This window comes from Penicillium psychrofluorescens (assembly GCF_964197705.1).
Source record: "Penicillium psychrofluorescens genome assembly, chromosome: 6".
Classification (NCBI taxonomy): Eukaryota; Fungi; Ascomycota; class Eurotiomycetes; order Eurotiales; family Aspergillaceae; genus Penicillium; species Penicillium psychrofluorescens.
The window spans coordinates 1,624,155-1,648,480 of NC_133444.1; the positions used below are offsets into that span (position 1 = coordinate 1,624,155).

General features: G+C 46.9%; 5 protein-coding genes across 5 annotated transcripts; 3 read left to right on the plus strand and 2 right to left on the minus strand.

The window, feature by feature from the left end:
* Positions 1–677: 677 nt before the first annotated feature.
* PFLUO_LOCUS9124 (uncharacterized protein) lies at positions 678–1,744 on the plus strand (the record flags this gene model as incomplete). The annotated part of the gene is made up of 3 exons (XM_073786919.1): positions 678–856; positions 937–1,531; positions 1,586–1,744. The coding sequence occupies 3 exons, from the start codon at positions 678–680 to the stop codon at positions 1,742–1,744; spliced, it is 933 nt and encodes a 310-aa protein (XP_073643126.1).
* A 9,447-nt stretch (positions 1,745–11,191) lies between these two features.
* PFLUO_LOCUS9125 (uncharacterized protein) lies at positions 11,192–12,916 on the minus strand (the record flags this gene model as incomplete). The annotated part of the gene is made up of 3 exons (XM_073786920.1): positions 11,192–11,913; positions 11,975–12,559; positions 12,910–12,916. The coding sequence occupies 3 exons, from the start codon at positions 12,914–12,916 to the stop codon at positions 11,192–11,194; spliced, it is 1,314 nt and encodes a 437-aa protein (XP_073643127.1).
* A 2,200-nt stretch (positions 12,917–15,116) lies between these two features.
* PFLUO_LOCUS9126 (uncharacterized protein) lies at positions 15,117–16,597 on the minus strand (the record flags this gene model as incomplete). Its single annotated transcript, XM_073786921.1, has 2 exons — positions 15,117–16,151; positions 16,229–16,597. 2 exons carry the CDS (start codon positions 16,595–16,597, stop codon positions 15,117–15,119), a joined length of 1,404 nt encoding a protein of 467 aa, XP_073643128.1.
* Positions 16,598–17,013: 416 nt separating this feature from the next.
* PFLUO_LOCUS9127 (uncharacterized protein) lies at positions 17,014–18,176 on the plus strand (the record flags this gene model as incomplete). The annotated part of the gene is made up of 2 exons (XM_073786923.1): positions 17,014–17,486; positions 17,555–18,176. The coding sequence occupies 2 exons, from the start codon at positions 17,014–17,016 to the stop codon at positions 18,174–18,176; spliced, it is 1,095 nt and encodes a 364-aa protein (XP_073643129.1).
* A 5,106-nt stretch (positions 18,177–23,282) lies between these two features.
* PFLUO_LOCUS9128 (uncharacterized protein) lies at positions 23,283–24,254 on the plus strand (the record flags this gene model as incomplete). The annotated part of the gene is made up of 2 exons (XM_073786924.1): positions 23,283–23,310; positions 23,365–24,254. 2 exons carry the CDS (start codon positions 23,283–23,285, stop codon positions 24,252–24,254), a joined length of 918 nt encoding a protein of 305 aa, XP_073643130.1.
* Between the last annotated feature and the right edge of the window lie 72 nt (positions 24,255–24,326).

Sequence of the window (24,326 nt, forward strand, 5' to 3'; positions counted from 1 at the left end):
ATTCCATACCAGACCCCGCTCTCCGTAGCGGATAGACTTTTCCACATCTTTTCATCTCCGTCTCGGTCGTTTCTGGCTTTGCGCTAGATTTTTCTAGCTTCGGTCAGGACGATGTAAATTACGCTGATCTTTTTTTCCTAGCAAATGTAACCTTCCGCTGCAGTTTCCGCAAACGCCACGGGCCGAGTGTCAGAAACCAATTTAGCAAGCCTGAGACTTGTGATAAGAGGAACGTGCATCGGGCCCTGGTGCATTTTCGGTTTGCGGGGGCTGGATGAGATTCTTGTTGAAGAGCTACTCGGTTGCCAAGTGAAACATGATTGTCGTCAGAGACGACGCAGGGTACTCGATATTAACTGGGGCCATACATCTGCGAGTGCCTCTCTTGGCCGCTTTATGTCCGACCAAGACCCGCTCATGCTGTTTTTCTCCTGGTGACAGAGTCCAAAAAGGCAAAGATTGTCGCAACGAGGAAGATGGAAGAACTACATAAGAAATGACACCGTCGAAAAATTTCCGAGGTCAACCAAGAATTGATTGGTTTTTGGAGCAGCTCTCAAGGCACCATGAGGTTTACAATGAACCCTCTATCATTGAGCGTCCTATCGTTCGTGACAGGTCTTGCTGTAGCTCAGACTTTCTCTGATCCGATTCGCAACCCTGGAGCAGATCCCCATATGGTCACTACGGGCGGATACTACTATCTGACAAACACTCAAGGAACCTTCATATCGGTGACACGCTCCACTACTCTGGGCGGGCTGATAAGCGGTGACACCAGAACTGTTTGGACGGACACAGACACAGACCGCAACCAGAACATGTGGGCACCGGAGATGCACCTGATTGATGGGATGTATGTTTTTGCCATCTTAGAAAACTTTCAATGTTTTTTGCCTCCTGGCCAGATTCATTAATTTGACGAAATTATATCAGTTGGTACATATTTTATTCGGCTGGCAATGGAGACATTGGAAATGGACAGCGCTCGTTTGTGATTCAGGGCTGCGACGCCAATCCTTATGACTGCGACTATACTTTTCTTGCCGAGTTGACTCCCGCCGCTGGAGGCCAAGGAGGTGCCGACTTGAATGACCCGTGGTCCATTGACGGCACCTATCTCACCATCGGAACGGCCCGCTACCACGTCGTCTCCGCCATCAACCCGCAGGGCACGCAGAGTATTCAAATTGCCTCCCTTGATACATCAGCCTGGAGTGTTGGCCCCTGGTCCGTCATCTCTTCACCAACGGAGCCTTGGGAAATGGCAGATGGAGTCTCCGGTGAACCTGTAGCAGTTAACGAAGGTCCAAACCCGCTTTATAACAACGGAAATACGTGGCTCTCTTTCTCCGCATCTTGGTGCGGTACTCCGGCGTACGCGCTTGGGCTTTTGCAATATGATGGAACTGGTGACCCTCTTCAGGCCTCGAGTTGGACCAAGACTGGACCGGTCTTCTCTTCTAATAATGGGAATTACGGTACTGGTCACAATGTATTCTTCTCTTCTCCCGACGGAACTCAAGTCTGGGTATGTGAAACAAATTCCCTTCAGACTGTTCAAAGCACCCTAACTCTATCACAGAATGCCTATCATGCTACTACCAACCCCGCGGGCAGCTGTGGTGGTGATAGGTATACCATGGCACAGATTGTCAATTTCGATGCATCGGGAAATCCAGACCTTGGAGTTCCGGTCCAGGGGGGCTCACCCATCGGAGTGCCATCTGGTGATGGTAGCTAGGGAAGGCCATTGTGCAAGTGTATCTAGTTTATGTAACAAGGACCTTTTTTGCTGCTTGCAGCTTCCCACACAACACGCAATACCTAATTTCGATGAGACTTTTGTACTCGCTATTACATATCTCTGATACTTGCATAATTCAGAGACGATTAGTTAACTAGAGCACTTTTAAAAGAGGATACAAATGTACTCTATTGTCTGGTTCATAGAAGATAGTATCACGTAGCCAAGCATCTGTACGTCAGCTTCTTGAAGATCATACAATATGGAAAGAGACAGGCAAAATCAATCAGGCGAAGCCTGGGTGAAGGTTGGTTTCCATTAAGCCGAGCGGCTTTTAAATTTCCATACCTTGAAGGTCTGTATTAGCCCTTAGCCGCAACTGTTGTCGTGCTGTTACTGTGTACATATAGTCGACTATGACGCCTTGCGATTCGCTGAAATTTTAACATCCATTTTTTTTTATTATTTCATAGTTCTGTGACTCACTTCCACATTTTCTTTTATGGTAAGAAAGGTAGCAGCTCATTTTCGGAAAAAGGGACAACGAAAAACCAAAAACGAAAAAAGGAGAGAAACCCTCGTAGGAGGTATTGTGCTTTGTTCTCTTCACTCTTTCAAATCGAACCTAACAGTTATAATCTCGAAAGGCACAAAAAGTAGCGAAACTGTTGTGGCATCCCCTGTTCGTGTTGGTGTGAGTGGCTTAACACGGTCCTCTAGGCCATTCGCTAGGCTAATAGCCACTGGGTTGAGTCCACTAGCAAATTCAGCTTAGTCCACTTGGTTCAAAAGTCAAAATCCATTCCAACTTACGTAGAGACTTCAACGGCCGCATGACCACCGCTAGATTCGTAGAGACGCGCAATTATGGATGTTCCATCCTCTGAGCGTTTTATGGTATCGATGATAATGGTATCAGATCCTGAAATGCAGATCAATTGCCTTGAAGCATCATTGAATCGGTCAATTGCATCATCGGTGGCGCTAAGCACTCTCATGGGATTGTTGAAGTTGTATGCTGCCCGTGTAATTGTTACACTGCTTGCCTGGAAGTTGCCACTATGAGGTAGAATGGCGTAGCGGAACTGGTGGCATCCTACGTTTATACCATCATTATATTAGCTCAACATCATTGGTATAGGCAGAATTAGTAAGTGGCTGACCCATATCTGCTGCTCCATCAGGTGCTTTCGTGGAGCGAAGTAGGCTGAGGCGCATTGTCGAGGCATGGGTTGAGAACCCATACTTGCAGTCATTCAGAATTGAAACTCCGTAGTCACTCTCGCTCAGGTCTGCGAACTTGTGGGTGCAAACCTCTGCCTGATTGTTAGCTGTTGATATTAAGACCGGATATAAGCCTGACCGAATTTTGCTGCATCCCAAGAGGTATTGAAATGGGTTGGGCGCTCAACAACTCCGAATTGCGTCTCATATGTTGCCTTGAAAGATTAGCGAAGGTCTCAGAAGCGGGACAGTCCGAATTACTCTAGTTGAATAACACCGAACGGGGAACTCTGCTTTGAGAAACTTTCTGTTCTCATGCCAGTCTACCTCACACTCAATCTCGACCAGGTTATTTTCGGGATAACTTGGGTTTGCACAGTTCAAGCTGATTGTGGACTTGATCCAGCTTGCCTCAGAAATTTTTGTTGAAACAGCAATCGAGGATCGGAAAGGACTATCAGTTATTACTTCTGCGGAACCATTTTCTAAAGGCTTGGGGCAATGAAGATGGTATGTTTCAACATCCCACGCATCACTTTCTCCGGTTAGCAAGTTCAAAGCTTATAGCGAAAAGAAATGACATGTACTTACGCCCCAGGTGGCCTGTCATCAAACAGAAGCAGACGATTCAAGGGCTTTCCTTCGGATACTAACTCTTTATTCGCAACTATATCGATAAAAGAGGTGATCATATGGCCGTCCACTGTGATACTGAGAAGGCTGTTTTTGAGTTCGAATGAATTGGGCCCTAGCTGCTTGACAATAACGACATCTGCTTCTGGGATCTTGTGACTTCTTAGTAGAGGACGGCCTATACCATAAGCGGGAACTTGTGCTATTCCTAGCTCGTGAGACGAGAAACATGAGTCTGCTGTAGGGCCTGTGGACAGAACTTCGTAACGATCCCACGGCATGGTGTTCAAGGCCGCCGAGGCTTCGCCCAATGAACAATCATTCTTGGCACACTGTATTGACATAGAGTAAAGTGTTTCATGAAGCATATCCTGAATTTCGTCAAGATTTAGCCGGTACATCTGTGCAGTGCGTCAGCTTTTAAGCTATAATCCTGTAAAGACAACTCACATCTCGAACATCATCATAGACCCTCTCAATGCTGGATCCAGGTAAGACATCATGGAATTGGTTTCTAAAATGGAAATTAGCAAGAATCAAAACTCGATGATAAACTAAGACATACAGGAGCACGTCGTGCCAGACTTTTGTCAGCCTCTCAGCAGGATATCTGATTTTGGATCCAGTCGTCGTGGCCAGTGTTGCCAGAAGCTCCAAATCGTGGAGACGACGCTCGCATATTCGATTATTTCTTTTCACCGATGCCTCCGTCGTATAAGTGCCCCTATGAAATTCGAGATACTAAAGGTACTGTCAGCGAAAGTTGAACGTGACGGATGTAAGCAAATGAGGACCAGTAACGAACCAATTCGCCATAGAACGAGTCGAGGCTTTCACCATTGTTTGTTTCGTTTCTTATCCCATCAAAGAAGTCATCGACACTAGGTCCAATGGTGTGCTTTGGTATGACCCCGGGGTTTCTGTTGGCCAGGCCTCTTAGCCGTCTGAACTTCTCTAGTTGGTGGGATGTTGGTCCGCCTCCTCCATCCCCGAAACCATATGGAATTAGCGCTGATTTGCTAAATCGAAGATCTTTGTGTTTCGTAACGCTGTTTAGGAGGTCTGTGAAGTCGGCTCGAGAGCAATAGTTTTCGCATGGTGCCATGTGGGTAAGGAGCTGGGAGCCGTCAAGTCCAACCCAGTTGAAAGTTGTCCGAGGAAACTGTTTCCGTGTATAAGTAAATGATAGAAATCTCAACGGCCTACCTCTCTTACAGTGTTCATGCTATTCCAGCTCAGCTTCTGGGTGAAGAAGTTATCGATACCACATGAACGAGCGATCTGAGGAATTTGTGGCGAATAGCCGAAGGTATCGGGTAGCCAAAAGGTCCGACTGCGAGAACAAAACTTATCCAAGAAGAATTGTTGACTGGTTAAGGAAACATGTCAGAGCGTCAAAGGTAATAAATATAATGGCGTGCAGTCTTGGTTATTTACATACCCATAGAGGAATTGCCGAATGAGTGACTCGCCAGAAGGGAGGTTAGTGTCCATTTCTGTCCAGCTCTGCGTAAAAAGAGGTCAAGGTTAGACTGTGGACTGAACAGGAACGACATTATACTCACGCCACCGATAGGTTGAAAAACACCTCTCTTAATATGCTGCTCAATGCGACACCACAAGGAAGGATAATCCTCCTGTAACCATTTGAACTGCTGTGCCTGACTGACACACATTCTATGCTCCGGGTACCGATCTAAAAGATCGCATTGCGCGGACCATGATCTTCCAATTTTGCGACGAGTCTCGCCATACGTCCAGAGCCAAGCAGTATCAATGTGACAATGGCCAATGCCAGTAACTGTATAGCTTGGATCGCTGTAGACTTTGACATCATCGATGTCATCACCCAGGAACCTGCGAGCGCAGGTTCTAGCTTTTGCTATTGAGTCATGGTCACCATCCGCGAAAGCATCCATAAGGTCGCTGGCCGCAGAAATTGCGTCTTGCCCAGCATAGCTATGTTCCGGTAGATTGTCAATGGCATCTTTGATAACTTGGACGTCCCACAGCAGCCGGCGTGCAGCCATGTTTGGGACAACCAAATCGGCCATTCGTAGCTAAATGAAACCCCGAATATGAGGTCGACTTCTTTGCATGGGGAACTTGTGAGACTAACCTCAAATTTCCTGTCCAGTTTGGGTGGTGCTGATGGCAAATCAAGACCATTACCGAACATACCGTTCATACCTACCTCGATGTAAAACTTGATAGTGCAGGTGCTACTTCGCCATTCTCTGGGGATGATAAACTCTATCCGTCGATCCACTGGACCTCCAGTAAGGCCTTGCAGGGGGGTTCCGGATTCATCATAAACGAAGCCTTCTCCTTCACAGTCAAAGTGAAATTCAACTACTTCTGAGCACTGTTGCTCCTCGGGAATTTGCAGTTCAACTCTGAACCAATGTGTTGACTGTCAATATTTCGAGTGTTAGCGGGCAAACCTGCTTTGTGGAGGGTCTATTACGGACCCACGACGGGCCAAAAACGTCTCCAACCGAAGCTGGTTTTAATTTTGCAGTTTTTGCAGCCGCAAAGTCTTTGCTTTCAGATTCATCTGGAGAGTAAACTCCTAGACAAACGACAGGTTTCAGTGAGCAACGATAAAGATCCTGTTTGGATAACAAATTGACATCAGAAATTTCGGATTCGTCAAAAAAAGATAATAGCCGTTTCTTCACAACGGCCAAGGCGATCGGGGGTCGTGGTCCCGACGTGTTCTTTCGAGGATAATCCATCTTCTAGATTCTCCGTTGTGACGATGATATTCAGCAGGAAACGTGGACGGTGGGTAAAACTTAGTTTGCGGCGTTTGAAACACTTCAGAATTATATACTTATCATCTCAACTTGCACGCCATTGCCATTTTTCGGTCCTTTAAGGGCCTCTGAAGCCTACTTGTATGAAGGACTGTACTACAGAGATATCTAACATGGCTTATTCTTCAATACCGACGGAAGTTAAGCGGAACCTTTAGTTACATGGGTACGAAAGAACTGTCGTAACGTTCAAGGGAGTTTTCTATAGAGTCTGGAGTGCCGGTCTTGACCTACTTAGCTGAGTTGTGTCCTAGATTTGGCTGTCAAGGTTTCATGAACAGTCCGGATGAGGAGATAGAACTGGGGCAATGGTCGTTGATACTTTGCTTAGTTCCGTCGGAACTTAAACGGGACATTTGAATTTAAAGGTACCGAGTCTAGTCTCAAGCTGTGTTTTAAAAGCATTTGTGACATCAGCCGTCATTATAGGCGCAGGCCAAGATCCTCGCTTCGCTCTACGATTTGAAAATGGCGGAACAGACCTCCTCATTCAGGATGCGGGAAACGAATAGGACTCACATAGTAGAGGGGCAAAAGCCCGAGTCAAGTGCCCAATTTTTGTCCGCTTTTCGGGTTAACCTGTAACCCACACGATTCTATGATAATACAACTCTCACACATGCTACAAGACATAATAACCTAAAACAGAAGCTAGGAAAGTAGATGGAAGGCTAAGATCAAAACTCTATGGGGGAGTAGCTTTCTCGAACATAATCTTCCCTTACGATGTCAATTCAAGGAGTGCCCGCTTTAATAATATAATAATATAGAAGAAAACTCCGAGCTATTACCATCGAGCAATAAAATTATTTTAAAATCTATTGCAAGGTATACCTATCACGGCAGAGCATAATTTCTCGTTCATATTTACACAGAGTCCGCCCTCGCTCCGATGGCGTTAAGATAGGACCGGCTAGCCAGATCCAACAAACACGGTGTAACTTGCAAGGGTGCTCAACTTCGGAACTAGTTGACTGAACTTTCGGCACGAAGAATCATGACTACATATCCTTCGACTTCTGCTCCTCATCTCGGAATAAAATTTGTATTATTCGTCCAGCAAATCAAAAATTTTCCAAATGCAGAAATCACCTTCATTTTCTCACGTGGATGACCAGACCGTTGCTTCAGGCAATGATGCTTGGGAAAAGCCAACCATCGAGAGGCCCCAGAACAATCTACCTCGCTATGAAGACACGATGCACAAAGAGGAAGCATACTCACCAGAGCTAGCCGATGCGCTAGCAAAGCAGAACAATAGCTTTTGGACGAAGAGTACTATGAAACTGGTACCTGTTCTCATAGTTGGATTCCTCAGTAGGTCTCATCAAACAGAACGCTTTATCCAGAGTTGCAAAATACTCACAAATTTACGTAGATTGTTGCATGAATGGGTTTGATGGGTCTATTATGGGAGGAATCAATGCCATGCCGCCATACCTACATCATTTTGGCTTGTCAAACACCAGTCCAGCTACTGGGCTCGTTTTTGCTATGTACTCAGCCGGCGGGTTGATTTCCGTCCCTTTCGCAGGTCCCATTAGCGATATACTAGGAAGACGGTATGGAATGCTTATAGGGTCAATTTTCATTGTCATCGGCACCGTCGTGGCAATTACCGCACCTCATAGTAAGTCAAAGCCACAAGGGACGGCAAGATCCGACTATGGTTGACCTTTATCACTTCAGCGAGCCAATTCATTGGCGGCAGATTCCTACTTGGATTTGGTGTCAACATAGCTACGAGTGCGGCTCCGGCATATGTTATTGAGATGGTCCCGCCACATTTCCGAGGAAGGCTGACTGGAATGGTAAGGCATCGAGCGTTCTCCAAAGCAGATCTTTTCTGACGAAATATTCCATATTAAGTATAATGTTTTCTACTTTGCTGGAGCTATATCCGCAACTTGGGTCATGTATGGGACGGGCTTTATGGACACAAACTGGTGCTGGAGAATCCCGCTTCTTCTGCAACTCGTGCCATCAAGTATAATTATTGTTTCTTGTCTGTTCGTTCCGGAGACCCCTCGTTGGCATCTAGCCCACGGAAATCATGACAAGGCCCGAGAGATTCTGATCAAGTATCACGGGAATGGAGACCCAGAATCTGCTCTTGTCGCACTCACAATGAAAGAAATGACCGAGGGCATTGATCTTCAAGGTTCTGACAAACGATGGTGGGATTACAGCGATCTCTATACTACTCGTTCTTCTCGCTACCGCCTATTTTGCATCTGGGTTATGAGCTTCCTGGCATCATTCATGGGCAATGGTGTCGCAAGCTATTTCTTGCCTGTGATGCTTCAGAAAGCCGGCATCACCTCCGAGAGTTACCAACTATTAATCAATGCTCTTAATGTGGTTTGCTCGGCCATCTGCGCCTTTGTCGGATGCCTCTTTGTTGATCGCGTGGGTCGTCGCAAGATGCTATTAGGAGGCACTGCGGGCCTGTGCATGTTCCTCTGCATTATCTGCGCCCTGACAGCAACATATCAGACTAGTTCAAAAGCAACGGCAAATTCCGCTAGAGCGTTGGTCGCTTCGATTATTTTGTTCGGCTGCTCATTCTCTGCCGGATGGACGCCGATGCAGGTCCTTTACCCTTTAGAATGCATGCACTTTTCCATGCGGGCTAAGGGAATGGTAAGTAAACAGACCCTTATTTTCGATTTTTAAATAACGAAGATATGTTAGTCTATATATGGTTTGTTTGTCGGTTTGTCCTCTTTCGTGAATCTCTACTCCAGTCCTCCTGGAATTGGACGGTTAGGGTGGAAGTTCTATGTCATCTTTATTGCCATTGACGTCATTGTCTTCCTGACAATTCTATTCGCATTTCCAGAAACAAAAGGTAGGACACTTGAGGAGCTGGACGAAATATTCAATGCGAAATGGCCTGTCAAGGCCAGCTTCAAAAAGGAAGAGATCATTGTACAAGACGGTATAGGGGTTACGGAGATTCTAGGACCTGAAAGAAAGCACAGCACTCACTGATGGGGTCAGATCAAAAGTTGAAGAGGATGCTCTCTGCTTCTAAAGAAGATTGATCTTTTGATGGAGATCTGTTCTTAGTATAGTTCCAAAGAATCATGGCCCGGTTGAGATAGGATTAGTTTGGTATCGTGAACTCTTCAGCCAGTTTCTCACATAGCATTTCAACTACCATCACTGTATAGACTTCCTAAAGTAGTACCTTAGTATTTCTCAGAGCTTCCAATTTGTGTAGGGCGCGGTGGCAGTGGGGCTAGTTTCATTTAGTAAGATTATAGCTGCTGCGCTCGCTCTAATAAGGGCCAAAACTCCGCCTTAGTTCCGACTCAGCTCAGTTTTATAAGTGCAAGTGCTCTGGCTATTAGCCTCTGGTTGTATAAATAGCCAGTGCATACTTGTTTATGGTCTTTATTCTTCTGCTACTCCACAGTGAAAATGTCTTCAATGTCCTCACATTACGTGGACTATGATAAGATCTACTTGTTTGGAGATAGTATCACGGAGTTTTCTTTCTCTCAAAAAGCCAATCAATTTGGGTTTGGTGCCGCTCTGGCTGATGGTAATGAAGCTACACTTAATCTATTGAATGCACGAAGACTAATTATGTGCACCAAGTCTATGCAAGAAAGCTAGATGTGATCAACCGAGGTTTTAGGTATGATGGCCCCCGTTTACCTGCGAAATCAATTTTGGCGTCCGGTCAACCAGACCTGAACGCTGGGGATATATAAATGATGGCTTTTTTTTTCTTCTATAAAGCTCACTGCAATAATTCAAAAGCGGCTCTAATACTATAGACGCTCTCTGGATTTTGCCTCAGATTGTCCCTCCAGATGAGCGGTCGTCAAAGATTAAGCTTTTAGTGGGTTCCCAATAACCGTCCAAGCTTTCACTTCTTTATGGCTAAAGATCACTATACTAGATTGTACATTTTGGTGCCAATGATTCTGTTCTACCTCACTGTCCTCAGCATGTGCCAATTGACACTTACATGAGGAATCTTCGAAATATTCTTACGCATCCCAGTCTAAAGCACCACGCGCCCAAGCTTCTCATTGTGACGCCACCCCCTGTGTGCGAGCACAAAATGGCTCTTTTCCCAGAAGTTGCTAGATTCCCTCGCCGAGCAGAGAATACCCGCCTTTACGCTTCTGCTGCAAAAAATGTTGCCAAAGAGTTAGAAATACCTGTGATTGATTTGTGGACTGCATTTATGAACTATGCAAGGTGGAGAGAACCCGACAAAAGAGCATTGGTAGGTGGAAGAGAAGCAGCAATGAGTGAGTTACTGGGGGAGCTTTTAGTGGATGGTATGCCCAGGTCTTTTAATTCCGTTGAAATATCATTGGCCCAGAATGCTAACATGGGGTATAATCTACTAGGGCTTCACTTGGATAGTAAGGGATATCAAATTCTATATCAAGAATATCAGAAGACGATCCTGGAATTTATGCCAGAAATCCTTGCGGAGAATCTCAGCCCAGTGATTGAAAAATACCCGGAGTGATAGTTGGCCTCCCCTTTCGTTGGTACACTTGAGACCGTCTGATTGTAGAGTCAAAGGCCGATTTATGACAGTTGTCGATGATTTTCACCATCTTCAAGAGGAACCATCGAGATTATGCTAGACTCGCATCTCAGAATTTTAGCATTGTTTAATAATAAGATCGTTCGCTCTGCTCAGTCAGTTCATTTCTCCGAGCTCTCCCTAATTGCTCCCATTAGATTCTTCACCAACTCATCAGCTACCCCAAAGATATTGGCTGTGTGTTGGACATTAAATCTCCCAGTTGTCCCACATGGACCGCACTCGAACACTCGCCTCCCACGCGCCATCAGTTGTATCTTTTAGCACAGTAAACTTGAAGTCGCGCGTCTCCCCCTTTGCTAGGAAAACGGCATTTTGATCAAAGTAGCCAGTCACTCCAATCGGATGGCTGAGCCACACATAGGCCGCGACTCCCCAGCTAGCCTCAACTCTCCAAGTTCGGCCTTCTACCTTACTCAGCTTGAGTCCGGGGTCCACCAACCTAGCATTGCTGAGATAATGAGGAACAAGAAAATTCTGATTCATAAAGGTCGAAACGTTCGAATGGGCTGTTAGGTTTAGGAGTAAGACTGCATCCGATGACTTGGCACTGTTCGGCAGTATCTGTGACCAGCCTGTTCGCTCATCTAAAGCAGTGCTGTTTAGTTCTGATAGAGTGAATGGGTACTCAGTAGTGTTGAGGATGTCGCCAGCCCACGTCATCCACGTTGCTGTCACCGTCCCGCTCACCGGCTCCCAGGAGTCAGAGACTACCCACAAGTTAAACGTGGTATTAGTTGGCTCAATCCAACTGCTAACTGCGACCCGATGGAAGACCTGTCCGGCAACGTATTGAAGGACCTTCCATCGCTCAGTGTATTCGATGGAGTTAAGACTCAGCGTTGTCCAGGGCGCGTTGAGTTGCCAGAACAGTTGACCAAGGTTGTTTTCAGGCAATCCAACAGATCTACCTAAAGAGTCTGTTAACAGATTTTGGGTAGATAACATCAGACCACCTTGTGCATAACTAACGGTAAGATTCGATCTGATTTTTAATATGCTCTGCTTGATATATTTGGGTTGTCCAAGACATTTGGTCGAACTGGACCAGAGGATCTGACCGATTTGGATAGGCGTAGTATGTTGCTACTGCGTTGTCGAGTATGTTCACAGTATTCGGCCCATCGTCGTAGCAACGTTGAATGATGATGGGATTCTTAGGGTGAATGTCCGCATCGGGTAAAATAGTCTGATACGACTCCAGTGAGTCGTAGCTCCATATGCCAAACTCAACCATAAAGCGAGAGGCAGGGAGCACTGAATGATTGAAGGCTTGGACAGTTTCGAGGTTGTACAGCTCGGCGGGTCCGAAGTAAGGACTTGGGTATTCAGTTGCCACATTGCCGTATCGATTCAGCCAGGTCCCTGTGTTCGGATTGTAGTAGCTGTAGCCGTGCGAGTCGCTGGATTGAATCCACGATAATGACCTTGTGTTTCCATAGACTTCTGGCCATACAGTCTCCATCTCCAACTTCGTAAAGTTCTTGAAGAAACTTTGGCCGTAGGTATCGTTGTAGGAGATCATGTCTAAATTATATCCTTCCAATTCGTTTCCTCCTGTCCATACAGACATTGAAGGATGGCGATTCAATCTCCTCACTTGATAGCGCACTTCCTGACGGACGTTTTCAAGAAATTCAGGCGTGGCTAGAAAATATGAGGATTTAACAGGCTGCAGAACGAACTTTCTGTCTTACCGGGATAGTAATTGTCACTAAACTGAAACTCGGACCAGAGAAAAATCCCCACTGTAGCATCAATTAGTACCGGCCTTGTTAAAGGGACTGTTTAGCTACGAACACTCATCTGCCATGTCGTAGAAGCTGTCTCGGTAATAGTTTCCGGACGACCATAGACGAATCATATTGAAGTTTGACGCAATAGAAGACTGTAATAGACGTTTATACCAGTCATCATCGACCCGAGTTTCAAAGGCGTCAACCGGCACCAAGTTACTCCCTGAGCAGAAGACTTTTTAATAAATGCACAATTCAGAAATACTGCGTCTTATGATATACCTTTGGCGTTGAATGGTTGCCCATTGACCTCAAAATGGAAATTAGAGCCGTAGCGGTCCGTGTAGGGCTCAAGATTCAGAACAATTGTCCTGAACCCAACTCGCTTGGTAAATTCGATCATTGGTGGATTTTGGGTCTTATCTCTTCCGGGTTGCACGTTGATATACAAATCATACAGCGCTGGTTTACCTATGTGATGCTTAGTTTTCCAGCTTCTCAAAATTTTACCGTGCCTCAAACCTAGCTCATGTGGCCACCACCTTTCGACCTGATCGTCGCTTATGTTGAACATGATGTTAGCTGTCTCAAAGCCAGGATCAAGCCTCGTCGCAACTGTAGCCTCGTGCTCATGTCCTGCCACCTTGGACTTGATAGTCACCTCAGAGAAGGATCCTGCAGAGAGATAATCCAAACTGATATTAACGTTCCAAGGTAAAGTTTGATCAGGTATAGTGTTGGGCCTCTGTCCATCTTTGTAGATGTCGACGAAGGTGTTGGTGACGAAAAGTCCATCATCCAATCCAACCAAGTGTACATCGCGGTATATGCCAGACGGACTGAAGTGGGGACCCCAGTCCCAGCCAAAGTCCGATTGAATCTATTTATAGTCTTTTAGCTTTCCGAGATTTTTCGGGGGGAAATGTGCACAGCGTCAGAGCGGTACCTTTCGAATATATTCTCGGCCTTCGGGATATTCCCAGAAGTAATTTGTAAAGACTGTATAAGGGGAGCCAATGGATTCAAAAACCCCAAGTGCGTATTTTATGGCACTCTCAAATTCGACCTCAAGACTCATTTCCTCTGCTGTCTTGTCCGTTACGTCGAAGATCCATTGGCGAAATTGGTTGTTTGCGAAGCCAACTTGCTTCCCATTGATTCGTACATGCGCCGCAGTGTCAAGACCCTCAAAAACTAGATAGACCTTCAAATAAGAGATCAGTATTCGAATACTCATTGATATACCTGAGTTACTACCTTTTTGAATTCATTCCATTTCTTGCCTTCTGACGACGATGGGAGTTTGCGCGAATATGTCCAGCTGTCGTCTGAAATCCATCGAGTGTAATTGACTATAAATCAGAATAAGTCGCTGTTATAACTGAGCATAGCACCAAGCAAATCGTACAGTTATTGGAATAGTATGGATCATTAATCACACCGGCACCGAAGAGATCCATCTGGATCATTCCTGGTACCGTGGCCGGAATGTGGATGGAGCCGTTTGAGTTTGTAGCCTTCCACTCTCCACCTCCAAGGTCGAGCACGGACCCTCCACTTGAAGATATGAGAAATGAGCCCAGGGTTGGAAAAGCCATGCCTAAAAGGCATTGCCATGGTGACAAGGGAAGCATTGTGTCAGGACCAAATGTCAAGCCTCACGAGATTGATTCGATAAAGCAGTTGGATTATGTCTCCACCTTGTTCTAAATTTTCCAAACGGAGGGGAAACTCATATTTAATAGAATAGTTATCAGCGGGCAACTTATGAAGGTAGAACTCCGCAAGTAGCTATGGATCTTAGATCCGCCTTAAGTCCAACTGCTGCAAATGCGGGGGGTTTGAGGGAAAACGATACGATTGACTTTGGTTATCATGCACGATGACACCGCGGCGTTGTATTTCAATTGCTGGACTTTATTCTATTGTAGTAACAAATTTTCATGTTCCAATTACCAAGTGATATGGACTACACCAATATTGTTTTACCCAAGCATTTGGGCATAAAATGTTGTGTCGTCGAGAAAATTGAGGTCCCGGTGGAGCCCTTCAAAACCTTAGAATAATACATATTTTTCTGGCTCTGAGACAAATTAATTACGCCCGTGGACCAAAGGTCATAGTATTAAATCACCAACAATGTAAGTTCATTGCAGGGCAATGGAAGATCGTCTTCCGAAACGAAAAAACAATTTAACGATTAGTTATCCCTGATAAAGAAGAAGATTTGCATCGCGTTCAACATGCGTATGCTCCGTGCTCATCCCAACGAAGAATCTCAGAACAGAGCGATTTTTTGCTGGCGGGATAATGAAATTTTTATTCTATTCTAAAATACAAAAATTTCAACATCGCTGCAGTATTGTGCTTTAGGCCCCTTAAGCACCCCGCTGCAAAGTTCGGTTGAGTGTCTTTCTCTGCACACAGTTCTCAAAGCTGAAACTAGCAGCCAACTCAGCCAACTCTTCTTTTGTCTTGCCAAAAAAAAGGTCCGCAAACTCCCTCGAAAGTGCCTTACTCAAAAGGCCCTCGTTAATGAGTCGAGTTACCTGGCGCCGTGTATCCCACACAGGCGGATACATTGTTTTGACACCGGGGGTGTACTTATCGAGCCAAGCAGCCAGCGGGTTGATCACAGCGTCCACCTCAGGGGAAGGAATCTTGCCCCAAGCGTCTGCCTGAGTCGCACGCTTCTTCTGCAGGAAAGGCTGGATCAATTTGTTCCACGGCGAATCAGGTGATGTGTGCACCATCCCCTGCAAACCGATGTCCTTATACAGCCAGATAGACCAATGGGTATCATATTTGGCATAAATTTGCAGCTGGGCGCCAAGAAGAGCGATGCGCTCTTCGTTAATCTCCGCTGCATTTGTGTCGTCGCGCGGATCTGCGTACACGGGGCCGAACTCGCCGTTCCAGATCGGACAGCAATTCTCGCGCATGAACTCGCACTTGCGTAAGAATTGCTGGTCCAGACGCGCGTGCTGCTCGTCAGTGCCCTTGAATCGATCACCAGTGGGGAAGCCCATAGTCGAGTAATCGTGGAGCGAGTACACGCAATTGGGAAGGATGTGAGTGAAACCGTTCCATTCCATTGCAAACGTGTTTCCGTCCAACCACAAGATATGATCAGCATCAATCTGTCGGATTTCTTTTTCGATTCTGTCATAAAATGCAGCGAGGCGGACATACTCTGGGTCGGCAGGCTCATTCAAAGGATTATAACCTGCAACCCAAGGTTGGCCCTTGTAATGATGAGCCAGTTCACGCCAGAGCCAGACTGTCCGATCCTGGAAATCCTTGTGATCCCAAAAGGCAGCGTGGTTGGTGGGGTTGTCGGAATGCCAGTCTGGGTTCTGACCTCCTGGAACGGCATGCATATCCAGAATAGTGTAAATGTTTTGTTTCGCACACTAAATTTTGTGTTAGTAATTCATTTTATTTTTCTATATCTTTTCATTTTCTTTTTGGTAGCCAAGGAGGAGTTTACCAGTTCAACAACACGATCGAGGTGTTTAAACCCGTCAGGCTTCAACACCCGGGGATTCATGTCGTCCTCAAAGTGTTGGTAGTTAAATGGAATCCGAATGCAGTTCAAACCAAGACTCGCGAAGTACTTGGCATCAGCCTCGGTGAAAAAGCACTCGAGCCACTGATCGAAGAAATAATCATATTTCTCTTTCCCCAGCGCTTTAAGCAAAGCAGCGCGATGCTCTCTTTCATGTCCTGCATATCCGGTGATAAAATTCTCCATATTCATCCATCCGCCAATTGCTGATCCCCGAAGAATGATCGGAGCATCGCTGTCGTCGATGTCAACGACCTTACCGCCTTTGACCTGGAGCCTTCCGAGAACCATAATGATAATGCAAAACAAAAATAGATTTTGATAATTCTATACAAGCTATGGATCTCTCTCAGCAAGGTTCCTTCTTATAAGCAAAGGTGGAGACACATGATTGTTATCCCCAGGCTACATGTCTAATATTTCACCTGGCGGAATTAATGCGGAACTTGACACCCTGCAAAATACAGCGTTCTCTCAGGTGTTTTTGAAACCTTAGATCCGACGGAACTTAAGCGGAATGTAATACAGAGACTGAGTCTTGATTAGAAGGGGACCAGAGTATGTAGCTTAGCGTCCCGCCCATCTTTAGATCATCGAAACCTCGGAAACTATAAAATGAGTGAGAATGCTGATAGATAAGGCAGTCAATAATCTTCTGATATCGTCAATTCACAACGAACTTCAGAGCCTTAGAGAAACTCAGCATAATGGCTTCCACCGAAATTCAAACCCAGTCCGATTCGTGGTCACTCAATCTGGCCAGTGCAGGATCTGCTCGTCCGCCACCGAAAACTCAAGAAAACGCATGCTTCACAAAGGGCCGGTATGAGGCAGTTCAGCTTAGTGTCACGGACTACCGCACTTTGCGGGAACAGGGGTTCGTCAAAATAGAAGGCTTGATTCCTGAGGATGATATTCGTGACATATCTGCGCACATGAATCGAGTCCTCGAGGGAAGCGAAACCGCGCCAGGGTTCCCGACAATCGATTTATCTATGTCCGAGGCAGAGCGAGTGGTGCGATTCTCTCGAATTCACAATGCTCACCGAGTGCACGCAATGCATGAGCGTTTTCTGCTTCATCCTCGCATTCTGAACGTGATCGAACAGCTGAACGGACCGGATGTACTCGCGTTGCAGAGCATGACATTCTTCAAGCAACCGGGGCAGCCAGGCCAGGGGTACGTGATACTACACGCATATCTTGTGGAGAGGACGAGATTCCATATTAACTAGAAATACATTACAGATATCACCAGGATTCCTATTATATCCCTACGTTGCCCAATACCCTGATCGCTGCTTGGGTGGCCATCTCAGAGGCAACAGAAGAGAATGGCTGCTTGTGGTTCCGCGTTGGCTCTCAAGTTGAGCCGCTGTATCCACAGACTGAGAACGAGTTTACTTACGAATCGCGCTCTCTGGAAGATGTCTTTGATAACAATACCGCGTCTGAAGACGATCCGAAGATCAATCAGCTGGCTGCGATCGCCGATCGATATCCAGAGGTCGCTTGTCCAGCCAAGCCGGGAGACGTGATTTTCTTCCATGGCAACATTCTGCATCGCTCTCACGCCAACTGCAGCAAGATCCCGCGCCGTGCGTTTGCGGGCCATTACTGCGATGCCAGAAGCTTTGTCCCATGGAACACTAATAATAGATGGGAGGGTATGGAGCAAGGAAAGGGCGCCAATCAGTATCATGTGCTGGCTCGGGGTGATAGTCATTTGCAGTTTGCAACTCCCTCCTTTGGAACGCCCTGTGCTGCACTGGAAGAGAGGCGCCCCAGAGTTGTTGGAGGCCAGATTGATATGCCCATGGCCGGTGACGGAAAAATGGATATGGGTCCAGTACAAGTGGCGCGTCAATAGGCGGATGAAAGCTCTCGTGTCGCGTTGTATCATATCCTGGAAGACTTTGGTAGATAGCCTGTTATTTTTGAATCTGCACTCTTCTCAAACCTCGCAGAGTCATGCTTCGCATGTCACGAAACATCCAGTAGATAGTAGCACCGGTGCTATCTGACTCTTCAAAAGGACTTCCATATAGACCCCCTCGTAGCATATCTTGTCGTGCTTCTAATCCCAAAGCAAATGGTAAGCCAATTGCAGACTCCACCTCGGACAATAACTGTTCTCCGAAAACAGCCGCACCGTCTACATCGAGACCGAGTAGAAAGAAGATCAAGACCCCTTTGTTATTTTGACAGTTGAACCTCTGCACCAAATAGCATGTTTGTTGCATCACAGTCGCAATGGACATCACAAAAATGTTACCCCACGTCTCTGTGAAGTTTCTACCATGTTGTTTCCAGGTCTTAACGCAGCTACATCCTAGCGTAGCCAGAAAGGATAGCATTGCCTCATTGGGTTCAAGCAGCCCTTTTGGATCCGGTAATCGGGATGTGTAGTGCCAGAATGCGACGGCATTATGAAGAACGTGCAAGAGGCAGCTTTCTGACGAGGACATGGCTCGGTTCACAAAGGAAAGACTTGGTGGCAATGTTGCCGGCCAAAGCAGTAGCTCGTTTTCGAACTCTAGGATGTCTTTGAAGTCTCCGCGTAGAAGGTGGTATAGAATCCTGGTGAGATGGAAGAACGCCTGCATTAAGGGGCTTCTGTGTGGAGAAGCCAGAGGCGGAATAGGGAGGCGTAAATTGAACAGACTGGGATCTTCGAATTGCTTCCACACCATGGTGATCGCTGCACAGGTGGACAATGAAGGAAGGCCGTCACTATCTCCAGGCTCAGACTCGATTGAGCTCTGGTCAATTTTCTGGAGACGGAGTTAAGACTTCTCTACCGCACTCCACCATGAGCACTCACATCCAAGAAAAGCGACGCATCATTTGACTCCCCGCTGACAGAAGGGGTTCGCAGACATAATATTAGCATGGCTCGAATTTCCTCTTCTGTCATAGCCGATGCGGGCACGTCGCGCAAAAATCGCAGAGCCATCTGACCACACAACCCCATGGGGAAAGCATTGGGCAGTTCACCGCCGCATGTTTGAACTGCACTCGCCAAAAAACACGTAGCAAGCTCACTCATCGGCGTCTCAGTGTCGAGAAATGGCGCATACGGCTCGATATTGTCCTTATACTTAGCTGCTATAGCCCGTGACCAGTCCGTCTGGGGGGCTAAACAGCAAATCGTTGAGGGCAGAGCAATTGAGGGAGTAGGCATCGTGCTCGGGGGCGTCGTCATTAGATCCAGAATAGCCTGAGTGCCGCCTTGCCCTATGCCATCAGAGATAGGAGACGGTCCAGCCCCATCGTCGACTGGCTCTTCCCCCAGTTTCGCGGGCCATGCCGTGAGCTGTTCTGTGGCTATAGCAGTGACCCGTTTCCGCTTCCGCCGAATGCCGCGTCCTAGACCCGGATGATCAAATGTACATTCTAGGCTAAAATCCACACAGTCGTCACAATGTGGACCAGACGAAGACGTTACACATCGTCTTTTCCTGGTCCGACAGCGGTCGCACGCATGGGAGTTTCTCGGGCCGGATCTGTGAGTGGTCATATCAGGCCTAGATAATGGAAGGATTGAATCGAGGATAAGATAGGAGAGGAAAGTAGTAGCTTGCGAATGGCCGGTCTATATTTCGAAGTTCCCGCCTTTTTGCACAGAATGCGGGGGAAACGGCCAATTTCCTACTCGGAGAACGGCACGCAAGAGGTTAGGGCCAAAACCCCCAGTACCGGGGCGCGGGTCCGAGGCGATATTAAATCCTCAATCCAGGTCAACTGACCCTAAGATAATTCGTCTCTTGCCCCGGGAACTTTGACCCTGCATGCCAGTCACCTGTTATGGGATGGAACATACAGTATCCTCGATGGATACTATGTCTGTGATGGGCATCGACTTGTAATATGGAGGACGCCATCGATTCGCCTTTGTGTTTTTATAATGCAATGTAAACACAATCTTGCTCTCATCGCCAGTTTTCACCCGTGGAGGTCTCAGAAGATTTGTTGATTGCCACATGGGAATCTCAGGACCCGAGGAATATAAAATTAAGGAAAGGGGGGAAGAATTACTGAGTGAGATGTATTTTGAAGTCAACGGAGATTGCGAATCGGGAAGAAAGATAGTATCCGATAGTTCACACACTCCCTAAATCAACAGAGTAGGAGGCAAAGCGCCGAGCAGGAACACGCTGATGAAACAGGATATCAAGTTCTTCAAACGTTCTTCCTTTGGATTCAGGGAGGCAATAATAGCTCCAAACAAAAGACAAGACGCCAAATCCTCCAAAGAAAAAGCCGGTCTTGCCTCGCCAATTTCCGTCATCAGGGTTGAGCATGTACGGAATAATTATATTGACAATCGTACTGAGCACATTAGTACAAGTGATTGTGAGACCGATAGTTCGGGATCGTAGGGCGGTGGAGGACACTTCGGCGAAGATGATGTACGCCATACCTCCAACCAGGAAAAAGTAGAAGAAGTTGTAAATGACCGTCAAAGTAGCCTGGCCCCATTGCTCACTGGACGAGTAGCCAGGAACAACATCTAGGATTCCGATAAGTAGTAAAATTATCGTGAGAATCCCTGTCCCAGTGACAAAGGTCTTGCGGCGGCCAATTCGGTTGCACACGAACCAAGACGCGATATTGCCGAGGATGCCAAGAACCGACACCCCCATACTTAGCTTGAAGGAGTCAGAAACTTGGATACCAGCCACTAGACACATACAGGATTAGAATCACTAGCACAATCAAAGAATGGCAGGATCTTTGGCCACCCTGCGCACGGCGCTTTTCTTGAAAGAAGTGTGGGGGTCTTACATTGGAAAAAATAGGATGAATAGCCTATTACGAAGGAGACTCCAATAATTTGAGTGACAGCGAAGGTGCCGATAGAGATAAGTGTCCTGCGAAGGTCGGTGCCCCGGAAACATTGGAGATAAGATGATTGCTTCATCACACGATCCTCGAGTTCGATTGTATCGGAGATGTTGCAGAGAGTATTTTCCAGGTCAGATTCGTCGGTTGTAAGTCGCTGCAGAACACGCCGGGCCTCTTCAACCTTCCCTTTCCGCATCTATACGACTGGTAAGCAAGGGGGCACATGTAGAGGTTAGATAAACTCACGAGATACCAAGGGGATTCAGGACACAGTGGAAGACCAATCAATAAGATCAGAGGAAACAGCCACTGCAATGCGAAAGGGGCACGATAAGCGTAATGATCCGAGCGAGCCCCGTACGCATTAATCATTCCATTAGCAAGCAGCTGGCCTAATGCAATAAATAAGTTGACGCCAGACGTGACGGCACCTCTGAGAACCACAGGCACAACCTCGGAGCAATAGCTAGCAGCTACCGTCTGGTAGAAGCCTAGACTGATACCATTGACAATCTTGCCGGCCAACAAGAGACCGTTCGTCCCTGCAAAGAACTGAATAAAAACGGCACCTGTTGAGATGACACATGCAAGACCCAGTGCTGCACGTCGTCCAATACGATCCGAAACCCATCCGCACGCGAGGCCACCGAAAAACCCACCGATGGCGGATGCCGAGTTGAATGCAGACTGCCAATTCGCAGGTAAGATAAACTGTCCGTCTGGAGCGACGTAGCCAAAGTCCTTGCGAAACTGTGGCGATCCGAGTAATCCGCCTCCTATCTGGGCATCGTAGCCCCTAGAAAAATCAGCCCACAGCCCATGAACCGAGGTCGCTGCAGCGGAGCTGGCAGCTTACCATCCAATGACAGAAAGTCCAAAGAAAAGCGCCCAGCTCACTGCCTTTTTGTAGGTTCGCAAAGCAGACCGTATACTGCGCTCGTGCTCAGTTTGAATGAAATTGGCCGACCGCACATGTTGCTCCGCGACCGGCTTCCCCTCGACGTGGTCGATTGCGCCGTCTGTCACTGAAATGTCACTATTCTGAGCCATTATAGAAGTTCAGGGACCATGGGGCCCAGAATTCGGAGGCCGATGATCATTTTATGTTTTGGTGATCCTCCGCACAATCCGGGGAGAGCTACTAGAGACTCCACACTTGCATCCGTCTTAGTTCCGCTTTACTTCCATCCCAGCGGAGATCTGGCTCCCCACTCCTCGATCGGGATGAAGTGTTAGCTTCGCCATACGAATTTCCACGGTAAAAAGAAATGAAATGTTCGAGATCTATTTATACCGGTCATAGAAAGTTTTCACAGACTGGCGAAACTCCGACATCGTTCGAAAAATATCAGGTCGAATCTAGCGAAAACAATGTCTACTTTCAAAGCCCTAGCAGGCTCTGGGAAGCGGAGATGCTCGATTTCCATTGATCCACAGCGAATCACAGGCGCAATTGACAAGCGGATATATTCTGGCTTTATTGAGTAAGCCACGGCTACGTTAAAACTTTGCCTACATGACGCTGAACAGGAAATCAGACATATGGGGAGAGGGATCTATGGGGGAATTTACAGCAAAGACTCCCCACTATCTGATGGCAATGGGTTCCGCCAGGATGTTCTCCAAGTTCTGAGAGATGAGCTCAAAATCCCCCTCGTCCGATACCCAGGGGGGAACTTCACTGCGACCTATCACTGGAAAGACGGAATTGGTCCTTGTGACAAAAGGCCCGCGCGGTATGGGGCCTTTTTCCATGTGCAAATAAATGTATTGACAAGTGATAGACTTAATATGGCTTGGGGCGGGGTGGAGAACAATGAATTTGGAACAGATGAGTTCATGCGATGGTGTGCTCAAGCTAAAGCAGAACCGTGTATCTGCTTGAATATGGGCACCGGTAATGACCTATCCCTTGACTATTGCTTTTTCAAACTAATTTCATTGGCTACAAGGATCTCTGGATGAAGCGATGGAATGGTTAGAGTATTGCAATTTGTCCAGTGACTCTTATTTCGCGCAGCTTCGCAGGGTAAATGGACGAGAAGAGCCGTACGGCGTGAAATACTGGGAGCTAGGGAATGAGACGTATGGAGACTGGCAAGTCGCTCAAAGCTCCCCAGCTGAGTATATGTCAAAGGCTGTCCAATGGGCAAAGGGTAAGTACGTTTATGCTTCGTTCTGGAACCTGGCTGATTAAAACTTTGATGCAGCTCTTAAGAGAATTGATCCTTCCATCCAACTGATCTTATGCTGCGCGAATGGATTCGGAGAATGGGAGCGAATTGTGATCAACGGTGCAGCGCACTACGTGGACTATGTATCGATCCATAACTTCACTTACTCTAAGGATCCGATGCAGAATTCAACAGCTCCATATGTGGCTGAGAAGGGTATTCAAATCACGACGGCGTTGATCGATCTAGCATTCATCGAGCACCACGAGCGCCTGCCCATTCCACCTCCCTCGAGGCCAAAGATCTGCTTCAACGAGTGGAATGTTTGGGATATGGAGGGTGCGCCAGGTGATTTGGGATCTGAACAGGTTTATACTTTATCAGATGCTCTTGGAGTGGCAAGCTGGTTGAACGTGTTCGTACGCAACGCGCAACATGTCGGTATTGCCAGCCCCGCGCAGAGTGTGAACGCTATTTCGCCGTTGCATGTGCATTCCGAGGGCGTGCTCAAACATGCCACCTACCCAGTCTTTTGGCTCTTCGCGAATTTCATGCAGGGGTCTTCTCTAAATATTCATGTCTGCAGCGAGAAGTACCAAGGGCCTACGACACCAACGTGGCTTCAGCATGCCCAGGCCATGCCGTTTTTGGACGTTGCAGGCACAATCGACCATACGACACAAGAACTCAATGTGGTAATTGTTAATCGGCACCTGGAGCCCAAGGATCTTGATTTGCAAGTCGTTGCCTCGAGTGCCCATTATGTCCCACTCCAGCGAATCGAGGTGGCCGGGGAGGATCTTTGTGCTTTCAATAGCATTGAAAGTCCCGATATTATACGGGCTGTAGACTGTGGACCATTTCCTTCGAGTTCTATCAGACTCCCAAAGCATTCTGTAACTCTGTTGAGATGGAAGATATCTTGAGCTCCCCTCAAGTAACCCACGATGTCGAGGACTTGGGTATTCTAGAAGTTTGATATGATTTTGTTCGTTCTT